Source organism: Phalacrocorax aristotelis, chromosome 10 (genome assembly GCF_949628215.1).
Source record: "Phalacrocorax aristotelis chromosome 10, bGulAri2.1, whole genome shotgun sequence".
Lineage (NCBI taxonomy): Eukaryota > Metazoa > Chordata > Aves > Suliformes > Phalacrocoracidae > Phalacrocorax > Phalacrocorax aristotelis.
In genome coordinates, this window is record NC_134285.1 from 22,913,822 (window position 1) to 22,934,349 (window position 20,528).

General features: G+C 46.3%; 1 protein-coding gene across 5 annotated transcripts in view; it reads left to right on the forward strand.

Annotated features, from left to right (window-relative positions):
• LOC142062787 (deubiquitinase DESI2-like) overlaps window positions 1–20,528 on the forward strand; it is a 90,781-nt gene that overhangs the window by 16,494 nt on the left and 53,759 nt on the right. Inside the window, exons 2-3 of one of the 5 annotated variants that reach the window (XM_075105765.1) lie at window positions 4,615–4,715; window positions 6,957–7,124. The exons of 2 other annotated variants lie outside the window; for them this stretch is intronic. In XM_075105765.1, the coding sequence (XP_074961866.1) occupies window positions 7,077–7,124 (48 nt within the window). In that variant the 5' untranslated portion in view covers window positions 4,615–4,715; window positions 6,957–7,076. Of the gene's footprint in view, window positions 1–4,614; window positions 4,716–6,956; window positions 7,125–19,473; window positions 19,618–20,528 lie in introns of those variants that run through there. 2 more of the 5 variants (XM_075105763.1, XM_075105766.1) reach the window with 2 other exon arrangements.

The following is a 20,528-nucleotide window of genomic DNA, read 5'->3' on the forward strand; positions in this document are numbered from 1 at the left end:
ATTAATCAGGTCTAATGGGACAGATTCATTCTTGATGTGATTGAAAGGCATTGAAAGGCTGAATAAGTCCTTAGTTACCTGTGAATGGAGGTGAATACTCCAAATTTCAGATCTCTGTCCTACTCTCCTGAACTTTAAATAAGTTTTAATTGGAGTTTCAATTCAAACTCCATTGCTTGGCTTTATCTACCTACTGGTTTAAAATTAATCCAGAGTTGAAACACTCTCCATGCTTCAGGGCAGTTCAAATTTTAATTTCAAGGATGGGGATAATCAGGACGGAGGGAGGAGGGAAGCCAGTGGAGTTCCCTAATTACTAGTCATGTTTTAATTAAGTGGAATAGAACTATATGAATTTGATAATCTGAGCTCCTCTTTCAAATATTTCTGTCTATTAGGAGATACCTGCTCTGGAAGTGGTCCCTTCTCATAGCACCACAGTTGTGAGAGCGCCCATTTTATCCTGTCATTTTTAATGAAAGTTTAACCAGGAGTGATACCATTTGAAGGCTGTCACTTCTGACTGACAGCTACTTCATCTCCATTTTCATGCAGTCAGCTTTATGTTTATAAGCATCCCCTGCAAAGGTACAGCTTAAATATAAGGACTTCTGTGTGCCTGTACTATATATGGACTAGCTACAAAATCCATTTGTCTGAGAACTATTCAAAAGTCAGTGTTTAGATGTGCAAGGTGTGAGAGTGTGTGTCTGTGCCCGCATTTGGTGACAGATCTTGGATTTAATCCTAAAATATCTCCCAGGTTGCAGCTATAGAGACAACTGTTGTAAGCAGTAGTGGGCAAGGCCGGGTCAGCATGTGTCAAGTTATATGGTGGCATCTGTCAACAAAACAGCTCTTCTGCAGTCACAAGTATTTTTAGTGCTGGGGCATCCCAGGATACTGCAACTACTGCTGCTTGCACTGAGATGCTAAGGGCTTTACTTAGGCCCCTGTTAGCTTCTGCTCCTGGGATCTCTTCTTCCTCCCCTGTGATGGGGTGGCCATGCAATGCCAATCCTGCAGGTGGCATGTGGTGCCCCTGGGTTTTGGTACCCAGCCATCTAAAAGCAGAGCAGAAGGAATTGTAGCCCTTACAGTACTCTGGGGTTGGAAGGGCAGAAGAAGTGGAGACCGGGGCTTTCTGGACCCACGTGCCAGTGAAATTTTACTGAATGGACTTGTGCAGTGCTCAGAGCAAGCTGTCACTGTGCTCCAGGTTTTCAGGACATGAAAAAGAGTCTTCACAAGCTCATCTGAAAAGTGTAGTAGTGCTGCTCACTTAAGCCTGTGAGTCAAAGCCTCATGGGAAGCATGTTTGTTGTTTGGGGATCGGTAGAATTACTGACAGGGATCACCTCTATGTAGCACTATTGCACGGTGATGCAGTCTACGTTGCATAATAGAGGAGCTGATGACCAGAGCCTCTTCTGTCATGCCCCCCAGAATCATGGCCACATCCAGCCTTTGCTACTGTCTATAAACAGTGTGGTGGGGTCAGCTAAGCTAAGTGGGCATCAGCCAGTGGGCATACAGAATCATAGAATCATTAAGGTTGGAAAAGACCTCTAGGATCATCAAGTCCAACTGTCAACCCAACACCAACAAGCCTCCTAAACATGTCCCGAAGTGCCATGTCTACATGTTTTTTGAACACTTCCAGCGATGGTGACTCCAGCACCTCTCTGGGCAGCCTGTTCCTATGCCTGACCACTCTTTCAGGAAAGAAATTTTTCCTAATATCCAATCTAAACATCCCCTGACACAGCTTCAGGCCATTTCCTCTCGTCCTATTGCTAGTGACTTGGGATAAGAGACCGACCCTCACCTCACTACAACCTCCTTTCAGGCAGCTGTAGAGAGCGATAAGGTCTCCCCTCAGCCTCCTCTTCTCCAGGCTAAACAACCCCAGCTCCCTCAGCCGCTCTTCACAAGGCTTGTTCTCTAGACCCTTCACCAGCTTTGTTGCCCTTCTCTGGACACGCTCCAGCAATTCAGTGTCCTTTTTGTACTGAGGGGCCCAAAACTGCACACAGTACTCGAGGTGTGGCCTCACCAGTGCCGAGTACAGGGGCACAATCACTGCCCTGCTCCTGCTGGCCACGCTAGTCCTGATACAAGCCAGGATGTTGTTGGCCTCCTTGGCCACCTGGGCACTGCTGGCTCATATTCAACCGGCTGTCAGTCAGCACCCCCAGGACCTTCTCAGCCAGGCAGCTTTCCAGCTGAAAACTGCAAGAAAGCCCAGTAGCAGGGAGAACAGGTGCTGACGCCTTCTTTTCTAGGGGAAAAATTTGCAGTTCCTTTTTAAGAGCATTATATTATGGGGGCATTTAGGCTTAAGTGACCAGAGACTTGGCATCACCAAATGTCCAAGAGGCCCACTGCACCTTGTCACCCACATTAGACTGGCACATGGACTCTTCCTTCTTTCCCTACACCTTGTGTTGCGTTCCAAGTGTGGTAGGACACTTCCTCTTCCCCCCATGCCATGATTCCCAGACCTGTGAAATTGCTGCTGTTTCTTAGCAGTAAAATCTGATCTGCTCCCTGTGTCTTTTGGGTCTGCTTTTGCTTCTGAATTCAGTGGGGCTTCTGTTCTTAGTTTCAATATATTAGGAGGGGGACATTGTTTTTAAAAAGCAAAGCAAACAACATGAATTCTGAGCAGGAAAGAACTTTCAAGGTGTCATTTATTTTATGGCAAAGTGCTTTTGAGCTGTATATAAAATAACAAAAGTACTAGAAAAAATCCTTTAACTATGCAAACCAAAACAAACTTGGCACATTAATAATGTGTTAATAAGCATCAATAAAATAGATGATGGTTTCAATCTGATTTATTTTTCAGTCCTGTGGAGATCGCTGATGAATCATACATGGTTATGGCACTTGTGAATTTTAAGTCTCCTCATGAATGAAGGTAAATGTCAAAGACAGCATGTGTTAGAACAAGATATTTTGCTTGGCAGGTATGGCTTATTCAGGAAATAGGCTTCTGTTTATACATACACACTCTGCATTGCTCAATTAAGTGTATCGGTTCCTTGAGCACCCATCCTGTAGCCGTCTTGTGTAGTTGAATACCTTCTCCTCATTTAGGTAAATAGCATTTTCTTTGGTAGTAGAGAAGGGAGAGGGTATGATTAGTGAATCCTTTCTCTTTGGCACTTTTCTAGTAAGCAATAAGCAGAATGCATCTGTCACCTGGGCAGTTCGGAGGCACGACGTGAGCTGGGTTAGAACTGAGTTGCCAGAAGGCAAAACATTTCTGACCATGTCCTCTGCTCTTGCTAACTTTGACTTCCTACCTAAGTGGGACTGGGTTTCTACTGTCAGTTCTCAGAGTTCTGGCCTGCCTTTTTTCCAGCAAACAGAAGTAGTTTCAGATATTCGGGATGAGCAGAGGATATCTGATGCAAGCCTTTCATCTCCTGACCTTCCGTGGCTTCTCTGAGAGACATGAGAGCTTTCCTAGAGGACCTGGCTCTGAAATGGTTCCCTGGAGAGCTTTCACATCTGGTCTCTTTTAGCTTCTCACTGCTGTGAACACAGAGCTTATTCTGGAGATAAAGCCAGCAGAGAGGAGCGCGTGTTCCCCCCGGCTCCTTTTGGGCAGAGACAGTTGCAGTCAGCAAACTTTGCTCAAAAGTGAGCACTGTTCTTGTCAAACAGGGTCTGTGTGACTGCAGTCCAATCAAAGGGGAGGTGGGAAGAAGATGGAAAATAGCATCATGCTTGCAGCACTGTTAGTGGAGCGCCCTCCAGAGAATATACTGTATCCACCGGAAACACAGCACAGATTTTTTTCCTGCTGAGCCTATGCATTTTCTCTCTTCACCTGAGAAACTAGTGTAACTCAATGAGATTGGGAGACTCCAGGTACATGGACCATCATAACTCTAAGACCTGTTTATCGCTGGTGTCTTACTAACTGTGTATGAAAGAACAAAGTATGCTTTGGGCCAGACAATGACAGGACAGGATTAGTATGAATGAGAGTGAAGGTACTGGTTTCCTTGTAGCTTGGCTTCCGCAAGTCAGACATTAGACAGGGTATGACCCTTGTTGAATACATCTAAAGATTAAATTACCGAAGCATTTTGACTCTGTAACTGTTCCAGTAGAATACACATCAAGGAAAATTGGAGATTCAAGATATGGCAAGCTTCTGTACAAAGATGCGTCCCTAGTAGTCCTGAGTGGACAGAGGTGGCATTGTGCCCAGCACAGTGCATAGTGCTGATCTTCGTGCACATGGGAAACATGCCTCTGGTGGCTGCACCTTGATTCCGTAGCTCCATATTGTTTCTTTCTTCCAAGATCCTTGCTTCTTGCCTCTCTGCTTTACCTACAGCCATTGACTGCCACTTCTCTGCTGCTCTGTACCACAAAGAAGTTGTGGTCTTGAGCCAGTCTCTGTAACCTCAGGCACTCTGCCGGATGGTGTTTTTGAACTATCTTGCTTTGTTCTTTCTGGATGCTGCCTCCCTCACAGATTCCTACAGCTGTGAGGAGGCAACACAGGGCAGTGTATAGGGAACTCTTTAGATTATATTCTGTTGTGGATTCTTTAGTTCCTACAGGAATGATTGATCCCCTCTTTCATTGTAGTCCCAGGGGAGGTAAGATCATCTTTGGCCAGTCATCAGTAACGGGGTGGATACAAGGGAGATGAGGATGTAGCCCTGATGAAAACCATGTTGGAATGGAAGGTAGGATTATTCCTATGCTGTTACACACCCTACACAAATCTAAAAAGACCTTATATGTGAAAGTCACCTTACTGATAGCAATAAGTTTCATAGATGCAAAATTCAGGTGTTCTGAATTGTTCCGAGTTGTTACAAGTATATCTTGGCAGAAACATAGCCGAACTGGTGCAAAGGATATTGTTGACTGTCCCTCAGCTGCTGGGGTCAGGATGTAATTCTGGGTTGGATGAGTTTGAGTGGCAGGGACAGGGAATGCACTAAGCAGATTTTAAGAGACTTCCTTTAAACTAACATTTTCAGAATCTGGCATCTGAGTCTCTCTTCTCTTACCATTTTGGAGAGATGTGATTAGCAGAGAGACTTAAAAAGCAATGCAGTTCAATATAATGGAAAACACCTGACCTGTATCTGATTCTGCTTGGGATTTCAGCAACAGCTGCAAACGAGGCCAAGCTGAATTCCATCAGCATAGCGAGATCTCAGGAGCCCCTTTGGGGTATGCCCAGAATACAAAATACAGCTAGTCCCTTGCCTTTATTAGCATGACAGACCTTTGAGTAGGAAAGAGAGGATGTATATGCGTGTGACTTGGTGGCTAAAGGTGACATTGTGCTGCTTAAATTTGTAAGGATTAATTCATTGAGGCCTTGATGCTTGATGAGGCTGGGATGCTTTTTAAGCTGGGGAAGGAGAAAGGTTGAGTGCCTGCTGGGATTCCATTTTAGTAAAATAGAATTTTAGTAAAAACTGTCTTTTTAATCCAAAAGTCTAGGTTTTGTTGTTTTGGTTTTTTGTGTTTGTTTTGCATCCCATGTCTTCCCTCCTCCCCCCCCCGAACATTGATTTCCCACTCAGTCTCATTGGGATTTACTAAACGAAGCAAATTCTCTTCTTCTCTGTTGTCCATGGAGACACTCTGGGGAGCGGGTAAGGGGATTTTAGCAAAGTGAGAAGAACCATGCACTAAACTCTTGCCAAAAGCTGAATTTTTATATGTGTGTGAATCTGTATGTAGATATGAATATACACCCACATGCATATATATTTAATGAAACCCTGAATACCTTTGAGGAAAAATGTCCATGCCAGTATGTTCAGTTTCATCAGACTTTCCTTTTCAGTTCTAATAATCCAGGTTCCTTTAAGGATGGTCAAAATCTGCACCTGTGACTTCACCCTTCAGTTGGCTTCAGTCTTTATGTTGGATCAAACCCTGCTCACTCTCTAGTCCCCATCTCTTGCTCTCTGATGGTGTGTTGGGCCTATAGCCTCTGCATCCTTGTGTGCTAAAATTAGTGCAGTCTCCTGAATCTCAGAGGGGCCTCCAGAGCATTACAGACTGTCATTCCAGGGCAGAATGGGGAGGCCTGATGAATTAAAATCATCTGCTTCTCCTTCATTGCCCTCCACCCACCCACATTAATTGCAATCTTCATTGTTTCCCACTTGAAGAGGTGTGTCCCAGGCACTAGCAGGCTGGTGTGCCTGCAAGCCAGGGCTCCCTGCTAGCAGTGCTAAGGTGGCATAGTTCTCACCATCACTTTGACACATCTTAGCCCACAGAGGGTTTGTGCTGGTCTGTTACTGCCTGCCAGCCATTTCCCTCTGTCTTAATTAGGGGTGGGCGGGAAACTGGGGGGTTGGACAAGATGATCTCCAGAGGTCCATTTCAACCCCTACCATTCTGTGTTTCTGTGATTATATAGGGCACACCACTTGGGCCTATGTATTCTGAAAGGCTTTACTGTTACGAAGAATACAGATGGTGTTTGCTGCAGTGCTATAATTAAGGTTTTTAGCTGTTGAAGAGAAAAGCCAGAAGTAGTTGCCATTTCCACTGCTACTCTGGCATGTTTTGGTTTCTGGATCAGCAAGCACTGACCATTCAACTCAACTCATTTGCAACCCAACTGATTTATTTTCCCACGATTTTTTATCATATCTAAAAATAAAAAGAAATTCTGCCAGCAGCCAGATTAGTTCCCTGCCCTTCATCATATAATAGATAACAAGAACTAACTGGATTTCATAGTGGAAATCAAGGGAGAGGTTGGGAACAGACCAGAAGCTAAGCCTGGTGTCTCCTCACCTCTGAAAATCTGAGACACAAATATGTGAAGAATCTGATAGGATGGGTTCAAAAAGGGTTAGTTTTCAGCTGCTGCCTCCCCCTTTTTCCCTCCCCTTCCCCTTTTCCTATTCCCTTTTCTGTAAATCATTTCCCTCTCCTGGCTGTTCCAGGATTACAGAAGCAGAGGAGCTGTTGTGATCTGTCCCATGTCAGCATGAGCTCCCTGGCCAGGATTTCCTCTTGGACTCCGAGCTGACTTCTATGGCAAGAGGAACCCAAGAGGAAAACGGATGAGACTAGAAAACAGAAGAGCTGAAGGATATTGTCTTGTTCTGTTGGTGAGAAAGGACAGTGGTGCTGGTTGCGGCGTAGGGGTGATATGTACAGGCTGTTTCTTCCTGCACGCTTCTTACCCCAGGACTCTGTTACAGACTGTGTGGGAGCCACATCAACCTGTTTCCTACTCAGCAAATTCTGCCCAAGAAGAGGGTTTTGCTCATCTTCTTTTCTCCTGCCACAGCACTGTCACTTTTTTCTGCTATTCCCCACATCTGGTGGGTGAGATGAGGAGTCAGAAAGGAAAAGAGGTGCTGGTCTGGGAGTTCACAGTCCCCTGGTAGCAGGAAGGGAGAGGACTGAAAGGGGGTTTAAGACCCTTCTGCTCCATTAAGTCCACAGCCATGTGGGGTACATGAGTGCAGTCTGGGTATAACTGGTATCTTTGGAGCCTTAGTGTAAGGACAACCATTTTGTCTCTTAGTTAAGTGCAGTGATGCTGATGTTTTGCTATATATTCTGAAGTGCTGGTGCCACTGCAGCAAAAGTGAATGTGAAATCAAGGTAGCAGGTGTGACATGCTTTAAGGATCACACAGATATCCTACTGGCGCAGATGAAAGAGCAGATGGCATAATTTAAGTCCCCAGGTTCTTTAGGCAAGATCTATTGGAGACTGAAAGGTACAATCCTTGTATCATTGTAAGGCATGTCATAATCTTAGACTTCATAGAATCATAGACTCATAGAATCATTAAGGTTGGAAAAGACCCTTAAGATCATCGAGTCCAACCACTAACCTGTCACTGCCAAGTCCACCACTAAACCATATCCTCAAGCACCACGTCTACCCTTCTTTTAAATACCTCCAGGGATGGAGACTCAACCACCTCCCTGGGCAGCCTGTGCCAATGCCTGACAACCCTTTCGGTGAAGAAGTTTTTTCTAATGTCCAACCTAAACTTCCCCTGGTGCAACTTGAGGCCATTTCCTCTCGTCCTGTCGCTTGTTACTAGGGAGAAGAGACCGACCCCTGCCTCACTACAACCTCCTTTCAGGGAGCTGTAGAGAGCGATAAGGTCTCCCCTCAGCCTTCTCTGCTCCAGGCTAAACAACCCCAGTTCCCTCAGCTGCTCCTCACAAGGCTTGTTCTCCAGACCCTTCACCAACTTCATTGCCCTTCTCTGGACACGCTCCAGCGCCTCAATGTCCTTTTTGTACTGAGGGGCCCAAAACTGCACACAGTATTCGAGGTGCGGCCTCACCAGTGCCGAGTACAGGGGCACGATCACCTCCCTGCTCCTGCTGGCCACACTAGTCCTGATACAAGCCAGGATGCCATTGGCCTTCTTGGCCGCCTGAGCACACCGCTGGCTCATGTTCAGCCAGCTGTCAACCAGCACCCCCAGGTCCTTTTCCTCCAGGCAGCTCTCCAGCCACTCTTCCCCAAGCCTGTACCGTTGCATGGGGTGGTTGTGAGCCAAGTGCAGGACCCGGCCCTTAGCCTTGTTGAATCTCATACCATTGGCTCCGGCCTAATGATCCAGCCTGTCCAGGTCCCTCCATAGGGCCTTCCTGCCCTCCAGCAGATCGACACTTCCACCCAGCTTGGTGTCATCTGCAAACTTACTGGGGGTGCACTCAATCCCCTCATCCAGATCATCAGTGAAGACACTGAACAGGACCGGCCCCAACACTGAGCCCTGGGGAACACCACTCGTGACCGGCCGCCAACTGGATGTGACTCCACTCACCACCACTGTCTGGGCTCGGCCGCCCAGCCAGTTTTTAACCCAGCGCAGAGTGCACTTGTCCAAGCCGTGAGCAGCCAGCTTCTCCAGGAGAATGCTGTGGGAGACAGTGTCAAAGGCCTTACTAAAGTCCAAGTAGACAATGTCCACTTAACACATGACATTTAAAATGTAAGTCATAAAGCATGGAAGAAAAATTACACTCTACAAGTAGGAGAGTAAATTTGAGAGGCTGGAAGATTTTGCTGTCTCAGTCTATTGTTGTCCTCCCAAGTGCTGTGCCTGGTATGCTGCCTATGTTAGAATACTGCTAAGGGTGTATTTTGCTTTTCAATAAGGAGTCATTTTATAAGTAATAATCATGCAGGAGCTTTTATTCTAGAAACACCTGTCCTTCAAACTAACATCTTCACCCTAATTCAGAGCTGGAGATCCTTCCTTGCTGTTATTTTATACATGAGAATTATTGTTGTTTAGAAGGTGACTGTGATTACGGCTCTGCAAAGATGCAAGTAAGGGCAAAGGCAGGCACTCTATTTTTTCAAGACATACAGAAAGATAAATGAAATCTCTTTGTGGAATAAAATAACTGGAGACAGTGGGAGTGATCAACAGGCAGTACATCCTAAGACAGGGCCTGGGCAAGGCTAAAGCGTGTCATCTGGGAGTGTTTGAAAATGCAGAGAACCGAAGAGGCACATGCAGGCATGCATGGAGTGGGGTATGAGACTGAGAGAAGGCATCAGGAATGATGCTGATGGAGCAAGGCACAGAGTTCATTGGGAGGAGCAAGCCTGCTATTGGTTTTTGCTTTGTGGGCAGAAGTAGGACCTTGTGTATATTTTTGTGAGCTAGCAGGACTGCACCTGCATAACACCTTTACTGATATAATTTTTTCCTCAGAAAAATAGATAGGACTCCGATACTGGCATTACTGCTTAGGCAAAGTAGGCAACACAGGAAAAGTGATGCTATTTTATTTACTTATTTTTACTTTGTTTTATTTTATTTCAGGGTTTTAACAAGAAAGAGGCAAATATCACTGTCTCTGTTAGGCTAGGTTATGGCTGTAGGTGGGAACATGTGTGCTTTAGTGTTTGTGACACCTACAGTGAGGAACTGGCAGAATAGGCAAACTCTGATACATGTCTGAAGAAACACTGACATTTTTATATACTTACTCCGTTCCTTCAAGCACAGTTATAGGGATGAGCAGTACTTCAGAAAAACTGGGCTCCTGTTGGCTATTGATTCCAGGATGGACCTTGCAAAGTTACATACTTAGGTCTGTTGCCTTCAATTTTTCAGTGGTTGAGGGTTGAAGAAATCTATATTGGCCATGGAACTTGGTGATAAGATCACCAAATTCACTCAATTAATTCCTATAATAATAAGCTAGTCCATTAGCCTGCAGTGCCACCTAGCCTCCTCATCCTTTGGAGAGCAGGAAGCATGGCATGAATATTTAGAAAGATAAAGACAACTCGGAAAACATTCATGTAATGATCTTTTTTTCCTCTTTCTTTAATACAATAATTCAATCTCATCAGAAGATTTTCATCAGCACTTTGAAAATTGTTGCCCTGGTATTAGCCAGTGGGGGCAAAAACAGGGGAGAAGTAGAGATTATTTTTCTTTAAAATGTTAGTTCCTTGTTCAATGCAAGTATTACTCATAATTTGTAAGGTCTGAGCTTGGTAAAGAAGCAGCCAAGCTGGTGCATGACTCTTAAATATTTTAACAGTCTGATTCATCTCAAAGTGATTCAGAGACTATTGATAGTAGTCCTGTCAGGAGTTGCCATCTCTGTGGTGAAGTTGGAGCGGTTACCGACATACCAGTAGTGCTTTGTGGCTTTTCAAAGCAATCATGAGTTAAAAGTATGCAGGGAAATTAAGGTAGCAAATGAAGTTCTGGTGGGATGCTGGTAATAGCATCTCTGCTACCTGAAGAAGTTATGTAGAGTTGGCTTTGGTCTGCAGGCAGGTGCCAGGGCACGCTGCTGAGGGGAAAAACGGCCCTGGGAAATGGGAACCAAGGCTCTGCTGCCTGCCCTGCCAATGCATGCCCTGGGGAGTCAGGGCTGCTGCTGTCCCTTTCCTTCTTATTCCCTGATTCTTCATTAGGTGAGAAGAAGTTGGTGTACATGGGTTTGGACGCTATCTACCACAGGATAGCTGTTTGGCTGTGTTTCATGGGGAGCCACGCTCCTGGAATTGGAGGAAGCGACTGAGACATTAGCAAGGATGCAGGGTGGGAACAGCATCCCAAAATCAGGTTGGATGCAGGTGGTTAGTGAAGGCTAAGAAAGATGTCCTTACATCCATGAACACCACCAACTTTGCAAGAGGCCTCTATGCCCTACCTGTCAGCTGAACCTTCTCTATCACTGTTGCAAGACAGAATTGTTTTTTCCTCACCCTTTGACTGGCTAGGCTCACATTTTTTGCTTGCTGTTCAGATGTTGACTTGACTTCTGCGTTACAGGATTTTTACCAAGCGATGGGGAAAATAAATTAAAATAATCCATTTCCAACCAGTACACTTCCAAGACATCTGTGATAGCTTCTGCCTTCCTAAATAACAAATGTATTTAATCTGAAGTTTTGGCTTTCTGTAGCTCTGCAGAAACAAACACACAGCTTTTTGGTTTGGTGCCATTAACCAGAATCTCCCTGCATTTAGAGTTTAGCGCATAGGTCCTTTGTGAAAGACTGCAAATGGTGACTAAACCTGAGGCCACTCTCATGCTGTGAACAAAAATAGGCAGAAAATGGAAAACGTGCATTGCCACAGGCTGCCTTTGTTCAGTGGGCTCTTTCAATTAGTTTGTCGTTGCCAAGTAAGACCTCAAACTAAGCTCAATGAATGTAGGTGGGATGCAACATCATTATTGGTTTTGTTTGATATGGATTTCAGCTTATATTATAGCAGTATTTAAAAACACTGGTAGCCAGATTATGTTATGTGTACAACAGCATGCTTATGCAAATTTGGGGGTGGCAGGAGTGTGTGTGTGGGAAATCTATTGATTTCCATCTCCAAATCCTGCTAGATTTTCCTCTTTATCGACAGACATTCCTTCACTGTTTGATGATCTTTTTATATATGAACAATTTTGTATGAGAAGGTACTGCAGTGGGTTTTGGCTTGACTAAATAAAGAATTGGCTGAGTAGCGTACACATGCCTAATGGTTAGCTACAGCCTGTTTGCTCATACAGATTACATGCAAGGGCCTGTTTCAGCCGCCCCCGGTATGCCTTATAGAGTATATTGGGTTAAACAAAACCCATCACTAGGCCTTGTAAGCCTGTAAAATGCTACCCACATTCAGAGATACAATAAATTGGCTTAAGAGTCTAACACTGAGGCCGTACCCTCCTGTTGTTTTGAGGGAATGAGCTGCTCTCTGTATATAACCAAACAAGGGACGAGGTACTCCAAGGGGATTAGAGAGCTACCATCTTTGCTTAGGCATAGATTGATATCTCACTCTTTAAAATTAACAGATTTTCAAGTGGCAGGGGCTAAAACTAGTCAAAAAATGAACCAACTAAAGCTGGCATGGAGGTACCTATAGGTGGTGCTGGTCAGTAGAGCATAGTAGTCTTAAGCCTATCCGAAGGCACTTGTGAATGCACCTGCCATCAGATCTGGCTTTTGGTGTGTTATTCTAGAAGGTAGAAAGTTGCTTGTGTTGTCTGGATGCTATAATAGCCCTCAAGAATCGCAGCATACTATTGTATGCTAATCATCCAGCATGAGGCTACAGCAGGTAAAACAAAAAATGGGATTCAAGTTTTTGTATTCTGAAAAAGCCCCCAACCAATCAACCACAGTGATTTGTAAAGAAATTAATGCAATCATGGTAAAGCCAGTGGAGCACTTGTAGTTACTAACCACTGTTACCAAGCTGTAAGACTGTCTTGCAAGTTGTATTTTACTGTACTTTGCACGTACAATAAAAAAAACTCAATGGAAAAGTTAAAAATTAGGACTAGTTTTGAGACACCTTTTGATATTTTTGTGTTTTCTTCATTTCCTTTACGTTGAGGTTCTATGAAAGGACTGCACAGGGAGGCTTAGGTATAGAATAAAGAATACCTAAATTCTGTGAAAAGTTTATGATACTTATATGCATTTCGTCAATGAATATCCTGTATCACTACCTTTAACTTTTCTAGAATGACTGGGCTGCAGCTGTGATACAGCTGCAGAACATGATACTCAGCCTGACTGAAAAAAAGACATAATACCTGGGCATCTAATGCCTGGACACTAATCAATAGACAGCTTGAGGGTGATGGAACAGCGTAACTTAATAGCTAGGGAACATGTCTAGGAGCAAGTGCCAGAGCTGCCACCTGCTTTTCTGTGGATTTTCTTCACCCAATGTTAAATGCATTTGGGAATGGAGCCCTGGGTCTTGTATCCTTTGCTGTGTGGTGAGCAAGAAGGATGTAAGGTGCCTACACCAACTCTGTAATCTGAAGATTTGGGTGCTCTCCTTGATGGGGTGAGCTTTAAATCTGCATGACTAAGAGAGCCCAGGTTTCCAGTTCTCTGTAATCTAACTAACAGGTGATTATACAGAAAGCAGTCAGTGGCCCCAGCAGTGTGGTTTTGAAGGAGCTTGGCCTTTTCTTCTGGATTCTGTGTTCAGCTGCCAACATGTGGTAGGAGGGGTCAGAGCACATCAGGCAGACCAAGTTAGCTGGGGGTATTATGTGCCACCATGCTGATTTTCTGGGTCTCTGTCAGACTGCAATAGGAGTGAAGAACCACAGTGCCTTGGTTGGGGTAGTTTTGGGCATGGTCAGCAGGGGGACAAAGATTCTCCTGGTCCAAGAGGGAGGCAGTTTAGACACATTCAGGGTTAAGCAGCATCTGGCTTTTTGGATCACACCTTATGATGTCAGTTCCTATCTCCTTCTTTACAAGTGTGGCATTGCACTTCACTTCGGTTCTCTTTGGTCCTGACTGTAAGGCAGATTTACTGTTTGGCTGAAGTCTGGTCACTTTGCTTCCCCGTACTCCATGACACTGGGTTGATGATGTATCTTTTCTCTTGCTGTTTACCTGTACCATGTCTTTAAATTACCACCTTTCACTGAGTATGTGCAGTTGCCTCCTGTGTGTTCATATGTTCAATAACATGGGTCCTTCCCTCCGCACCCCGCAGCTTCTAAGGATTATTATAACATAATGCAAATAAATAATCTGAAGGTGTTGCTGGTGGAAGAACCCTCTGAAACTAAACCTGCTTAGCTCCTCAGGTATACAACACAAATTACTGTTCCTGTGTGCTGTCCCTTTTAACTGCATGCATTGGCTGCTCATGAACCATTATTGTTTGTGCTGTGAATTTATAAGAATAATAACAGCAACAACTACTTGCTTTAGCATCAAAATGAACATGAATGTTCAGCATTTTCATCCCAGTTTCCAGGTTGAAAGTCTCCATGCTTGTGTTGTTTGATGTAAACAGAGATGATAGAGCCCTATAGTCCTCTGGGGCCTGCCCATGGCCCAGGAGCACCATTTCAGCCCAGCCCAGGGCTGTAAGTCCCTGCCCCAGCAATGTCTGCCTCAGTGATGTGGCAGGATGCTGGTCTCCAGCCCTGCCCTGCTGGGCCCGACCCATGGGCTGATGTCCCGGCTTGGCTTTGGACCTGCCTTGTCCCTATGAACTTGCCTGATGATCTGGACTCTTGGCTGAATGCGGTGGCCATCTCCAGGCCTGCACTGCACACCTTGCTCATGGGCTGTGGGACAGTGAAGTCCCTGCCCTGCCAGCCATGTTATTGCACTCAGGTCCCCATCCCTTCAGGAGCTGCCAGTGTTCTTTGCTCCCTGACAAACAACCTAATGTTCAAAATTTGAGAAGTGTGGCTGCAATAAGAAGGGAGACAAAGTGCAGAATGAAGAGTGACTCACTGAGGAATAAAGCAAAAGTTAACTTTGTTACCCCAGCAACTAACAGGCACCTAGCTTTCAGCTACAGATCCCCACAGTCTTGGATAAAGTCTTTGAAATGGTTGAAATAATGCAATTTGACTGTTGTTCTTTCCTTTGTTGTGCAATCTGAAGTTAAATATTTCACATATTGCCTTATATAGGGCAAAGCACAAGCCCTTTGCCATTGCTGGCATCCTGTGCTGATGTTCTCTGCCTGTTTTTTCCTGTATCCGACACTCAAGTCAGACAGGAATCAGTCAGCTCCTGGTATATGCAAGTGTCTCAGGTAGAAGTGAGATAAAACTCTTTCCATCAAAATGCTCCTGCAATAAGGCTACAAAGCTCCAGCACCTACTCAGGAGATGATTTATTGTTGTAGATGGAGGAAAGGCAATGCTAATCTCTTTACATTCTCAAATATCCTCCACCATTCTGAGAGACCTGAAAAAAATACTGTCTCTAGTTTCTAAAAGGCCATTTTATACTTCCTTTAAAAAGGGTAGTCCTGGCTAACGTGCTCAGAATGGGATGATAATGACAACTTGACATGGGCAAAAGCACTATATACAATCCAAAATGACAAGTTGTCAAAAAGTATAATGGACGGCCAGGATAGGTGTACCTGATGTGGAGACAAGACCATTACGTGTCTTGAAATTTAAACTGGGCAGCCCCGCTGTGAAACATGCTTGAAAGCCCCATTGTCTACTGGGTTGCTAAGGAGCCTTTGAAAGTGCATGAGGGTAAATTAAGGAAAGGTGTTAATTTAAACTAGAATTCCTGAAGAGCAAGACAAGTAGACAGACCCTCAGATACAACCATCATCTCTAATACATCCATTAATTCTCTCTTGCACTGCTGTTCTTTTGTTCTTGTTCCCAGTGGAATGTCTCAGCACTGTTCACAGTGCCCAGCACTGCCACTTTTGTGACTGGGACCTGGGGGAGGTGGCTGAAGCTCTCACCCAGGTTGAACCAGCCTTGGTTAATGTACCAGGTAATTACTGAAGGTTGTACCTCATTCTTGGTTTTCCTATCCATGTTGGATGGTGGCATTATCTTCCTTTTAACCCTTTTCATTTCACCTCTTTCTAATCTAAGAACACATGTAAGACCACGTTGTCTGCTTTAGACAGTGATCCGTGAAGATACTTATTTCTGTCATGAATAGTAAGTGTAGATGACCACAATTAAACTCAAATACGTTAATCCCTATGCTAGGGATGTTAAGAACCTCAGAAAATCAGGCCTTGCAAGAGGCTGTTTAAACGTGACTGAAAGTGTTGTCTAGCTTTAGGCATATGCATGGGAACAATGTGTGTTTCTGCTATGTCCTAAAAGTAGCATAAGCGGTTAAAACAAGAATTCAAAACAGATCCCAAAGCTCTAGTTCCAGCTGCTTTAATCAGTAGCAAGAAGAATCTCCCTTTCCTCTGTATTTGCAATTCATTTAAATTTTAATGCTTTTACAGGGCAAGACGCAGACTCTGATGCCTTTTGGCAGCAGGGCTATCTGCAGGATTGTACTTATGCCCCTGAAATAGAACAGTTCAGTGTCTTGACTGGTATCAGCATGAGCTGATGATGAAACACTTTAACACAGCCCAAAGCAAACCAAGTCTTGTAAAAAGTTTATGTGACTGTTAAACGGCTTATGTTAATGATAGGACACTTGTATTCAGACTGATCCCTTCTCCCTGGAGTTGCAATGTTGCCTAGAATAGAATGGGGTAGAAAAAGAGACTTTAAAAGGATCACTGGAACTCTGATGAGGCTGTCACCATGTGGAACAACTTCTTTCCCTGAAGGGGAAGAAAAGGGAGCCTAGAGCAACAACATTCGTAATGTAGCTCTCGCAGTTATGTTTCAAATTAGGGGGAGTAAATCCAGGTCTTAACGTGCAAGTGACATATACTGTCTCTCCTACAGCTGAAGTCCTTTAAATAACAAATGCAGATTTAGGCTGGCTTTGATCTCTTAAAGCAAGAATATGAGTTTAAATACAAGCTTTTAGCATTAAATTTGTTTTCCTCCTCTATGTCTAAAATTTAGAAGTGGAATTCTGGTCTTAATTTATAGCTTCCCCCTTCCCCTGCTGATTATTTTAGAAATGTTTGCAGGACAAAACATCTAAGCTTGTGGCTGCCTGTCACCTTTCCCAAATCCTAGGTATTTATAGATGTCTGTCCCTGGAATGTGGATCTGGTTTAAGTCTCTGAATTTATTTTAGTGAACTCTGGGCAGAGCAGACATTGGAGTTAATTTAGCAAGTAAGCATGTGGACAAGTGTAGGAAGAGCTTGTGTGCTGCTTTTCTTTTCCAATTACATCAGTTGGTTTAATATCAGCTATTCCCTCTTCTTTCAAGTAGTGTTAAAAAATCACCATCACCAGAGGACATACACCCAAAAGTGCCAATCTCGGGATATCTGACAGTTTAGCAGGAGCTCTGTGGGATTCAGTAGGAGGTTTGGTTTACAAGTCAGGGCAGGAATGATGGTGCTTAGCCAGAGGGAGCTTTTCATTGCGTCACGGCCTTTAAGATGATGATGGGGGTCCAATCTGTCCTGTGAGCAGTATCTGAACTCTGAGATGGTAGGGCAGAGGAGGAGGCATCTTCTCCCACCTGAACAAACTGCTCCTGCTGAGTCAGATGGTTAAAGGCACCTAACAGGGAAGCTGGAGTTGGTGGGTTGGAGGACCCGGGGGGTGGGTGGTTGGGACGCTGGCCTCACCCCTGTGCCACGTGCGTGGAATTGCCTAGCCCACCCATGGAATGACCGGCCCAGATGAAATTACTGTGCTTGGAGTCCCTGACACGATGCATGCCCAGGCCCAAGCTGTGGCTTTGCCCTTTCAAAATGAAAGTGCATACTATTAGGGCAAAACAGTTCTGGGTCTCCTTTGGCACTGGCTGGGAGAAAAGTTTTATGTCTGACTCTGTCAGGCTGGTGCTTAGCTTTGCGGGATGTGGGCTCGCTTTCCTTTTGTGCTGCCTGCCTCCACCACAAATCCTCCTGCATGCTGTGTAACAAGTCATTTATGAGGCTGCAGCTCTATGGTCTTGTCCTTCCACTCCTGACAAAGGGAGGTGAGTCCTTCGGGACGGGATGGTTCCCGTGCGGCTGAAGACAGTACCGGGAAGGGCTGGGGCATGCTGGGCTTTGCTGATGTAACGGGCTCCCTGCAATTTTCATTCAACTCCGGTTGGCTGTGCGCTGGCAGAGAGCCTCAGATACGCCTCCCGCTCAGATGAGGTCATCCCTGCTTTTTTTTTTTTTTTTTGCTTCTCCCCCTCTTTTGGGCTGCTTCAGAAAGAGTCTGCGGTGTCAGACACGTTTAAGGTCAGCGTGCTAATCCCCACACCACGGCAAACCTCTGGGTGCAGGAACCCCCTCCAGCCCCAGCCCCCCCCCCCCCCCCCGCTACACTTTCCCAGCACCATCACAGACCCGGCTCTCCCTTTAAAGAGAGAGGAGGAGCAAAGGGAAGATGAGTTTACCGCAGTGGATTTTATAATTGACTCTCGCGTCCAAGTCAGAGGGGAGTGTTTGCTGGCAAGACATTGCAGAGCTGCCCGGGCCTAACACGAGTGTAAAGTATCTCCAGGACGGAAGAAACTCCAGACCCTGCCGCTGCCAGAAGTGAAACTACTCGCCCTGCCCGGTCGCTTCGTCCCTTCCCCGCCCTCCCTCCGAGTGCCATGCAGGGATGCAGCCGGCCGGCAGAGGACGGGGTAGGTCCCCCCGGCTGTCAGTCAGCGGGGGCTGCCCGGCTCGGGACGAGCGGATCCCAAAATAAGGACTGACCCGGGCGGGGAGCAGAGCACGCGTGGCCGGGGGCGCCCGGCCCCGGCCCCGCACCTGCGTGGGAGCATCGCCCGCTCGGCATCGTCCTCCCTCCGGCCCCCGCCGCCGGGTAATCCCGCGCTACCTCCCGCGGAGAGCTGCCCGCTAACTTCGGCGCCGGCCCCAGCTCTGCCCGCACGGCTGTGGGCAGGATGGGGTTTGCAGCATCCCCCCTCTGCCCCGGGGGCAGCGAGCCCCTTCCTCCTCTTCCTCCTCCCACCGCCGAGCCCCGCGCTGGAGCCCCTTTGGCACAGCCTCCTCGCCATGTCCTGCCAGGGGCGGGGAGCCCGCTCCGGAGCGCCTGAGAGCGGGGCGAGCTCCCGCTCCAGCACCGCGGGCAGCTCCCGGCCCCGGAGCCCCGGCCCCGCGGGGTGCCGCCGAGCTCGGAAGGGACGCGGTGGCCGGCTCCGGACCTGCTCCGCGCCTCGGCCGCTGCGGCTGTGGCCGGCAGCCCCCTGCTGTGCGTGGCAGCACGCCGTTCTGCCGAGAAGGACGCCGAGATCCCCCCGCACACACGCACTGCCGCCCGCCTCTCCCACGGAGCCAGAAGAGGGCTTTTCTCTAGGCTCGGAGTCTGCTTGTCTCCTGTGGATCGGGATTTACAAGCTCGGACGGTGCCTGGTTACAGCGGTGGAGGAGTCTACGAACCCCGAGGTCTGCTACAGAGTTAGAAAGAAACCTCGAATCTGTCGCGCTGTGGAGGGGTGGAATAAACCCTATACAACCTGCAAACCCAGCTCAAGCCTTTCTGCCTCCCTGCAACCAACTTTACACCCCCACCCCCACCCCCCAACGGCGAGAATTCCCTCCTTTCCTCCTCCCTTCACGCTCCTTCCTTTGGAGACTGTAGGATGAGGCATTTCCTTCTATCTGGCTCAGGGTAAAAGCGTACCCTGGGGGCAGCAATACACATCTGGCAGGGACTGAAAGGTTTTAATCCAGCCCCTACTGCAATCAACAATGGCAAATGAACCGGTGATTCTGAATGTTTATGACATGGTGAGTATGAAACAGTACTGATTTGGGGGGCGGGGTGGGGGGGGAGCACTGGGTCTGTGTGGGAGTTTGTACTTGGAGGCAGGCATTGTATGAAGAGGAGCCAAGCACAGATCCCCAGAAAGGCTGATCCCCACCCCCCCAAACTCCTCATCCAAGCATTTCGTGTTCTGTCTGTCAGAGGCGGTGCTGACCCCAGCTTTTTTCTTTGAAACATTTAGCTTATTGGGCCAGATTACAGGTAAACCCGTGCCCAATTTTCTGCAGGATCATTCAGGAGCAGCACTGGGTGAGGGGAGGACTTTTTAATTTCCAGTGTCCCAGTTAAGGAAGGAGATGCGATCACTTCTCTTTTTGTTGGACCTAATTGTCCTTTCATTTTGAGTGAGCAAGGACTACCAGGCTGTGGGGAAGGGGTCAGGATTTCATCCAGGGAGGAGAAACAACAGTAGAATTGCAGTAAGGACGTGGTTTCTAGGCTAATAATCTGGATCAGTCCCTCATATGCATAAGGCTGTAGTTAATAATTTTCTCTGAAGGTTAATTGCGACAACAGGAGTAATAAATTGTCTGAACTGGTGAAGTTTCAGCACAGGGACAAGCTGCTCAGCAATGCTTCCTGAAAGTTCACAGTGTAGCAAGTGGCTTTCCTTGCCCTCCTCTTGCAAGGGCAAATGTGAGTGGGAATTATCTGTGCTAACAAATCAGAAGATCCAAATCCTAGCCTTGGCACAAGCCCCCGAAGAGAAGAAGGGTTGGCACAACCTGTTTGCTTTCTGGTCTGACAGAAGCTTAAGAGAGGCGTGTTCAGATGAGGAACATTTTTATGATGATGTACTTCCCCTCTGTTTTTTGTTTATGTGCTAATGATAAAACGCCTGGTTTTCAGATCTTTCAAAAATGTAGTGAACTTT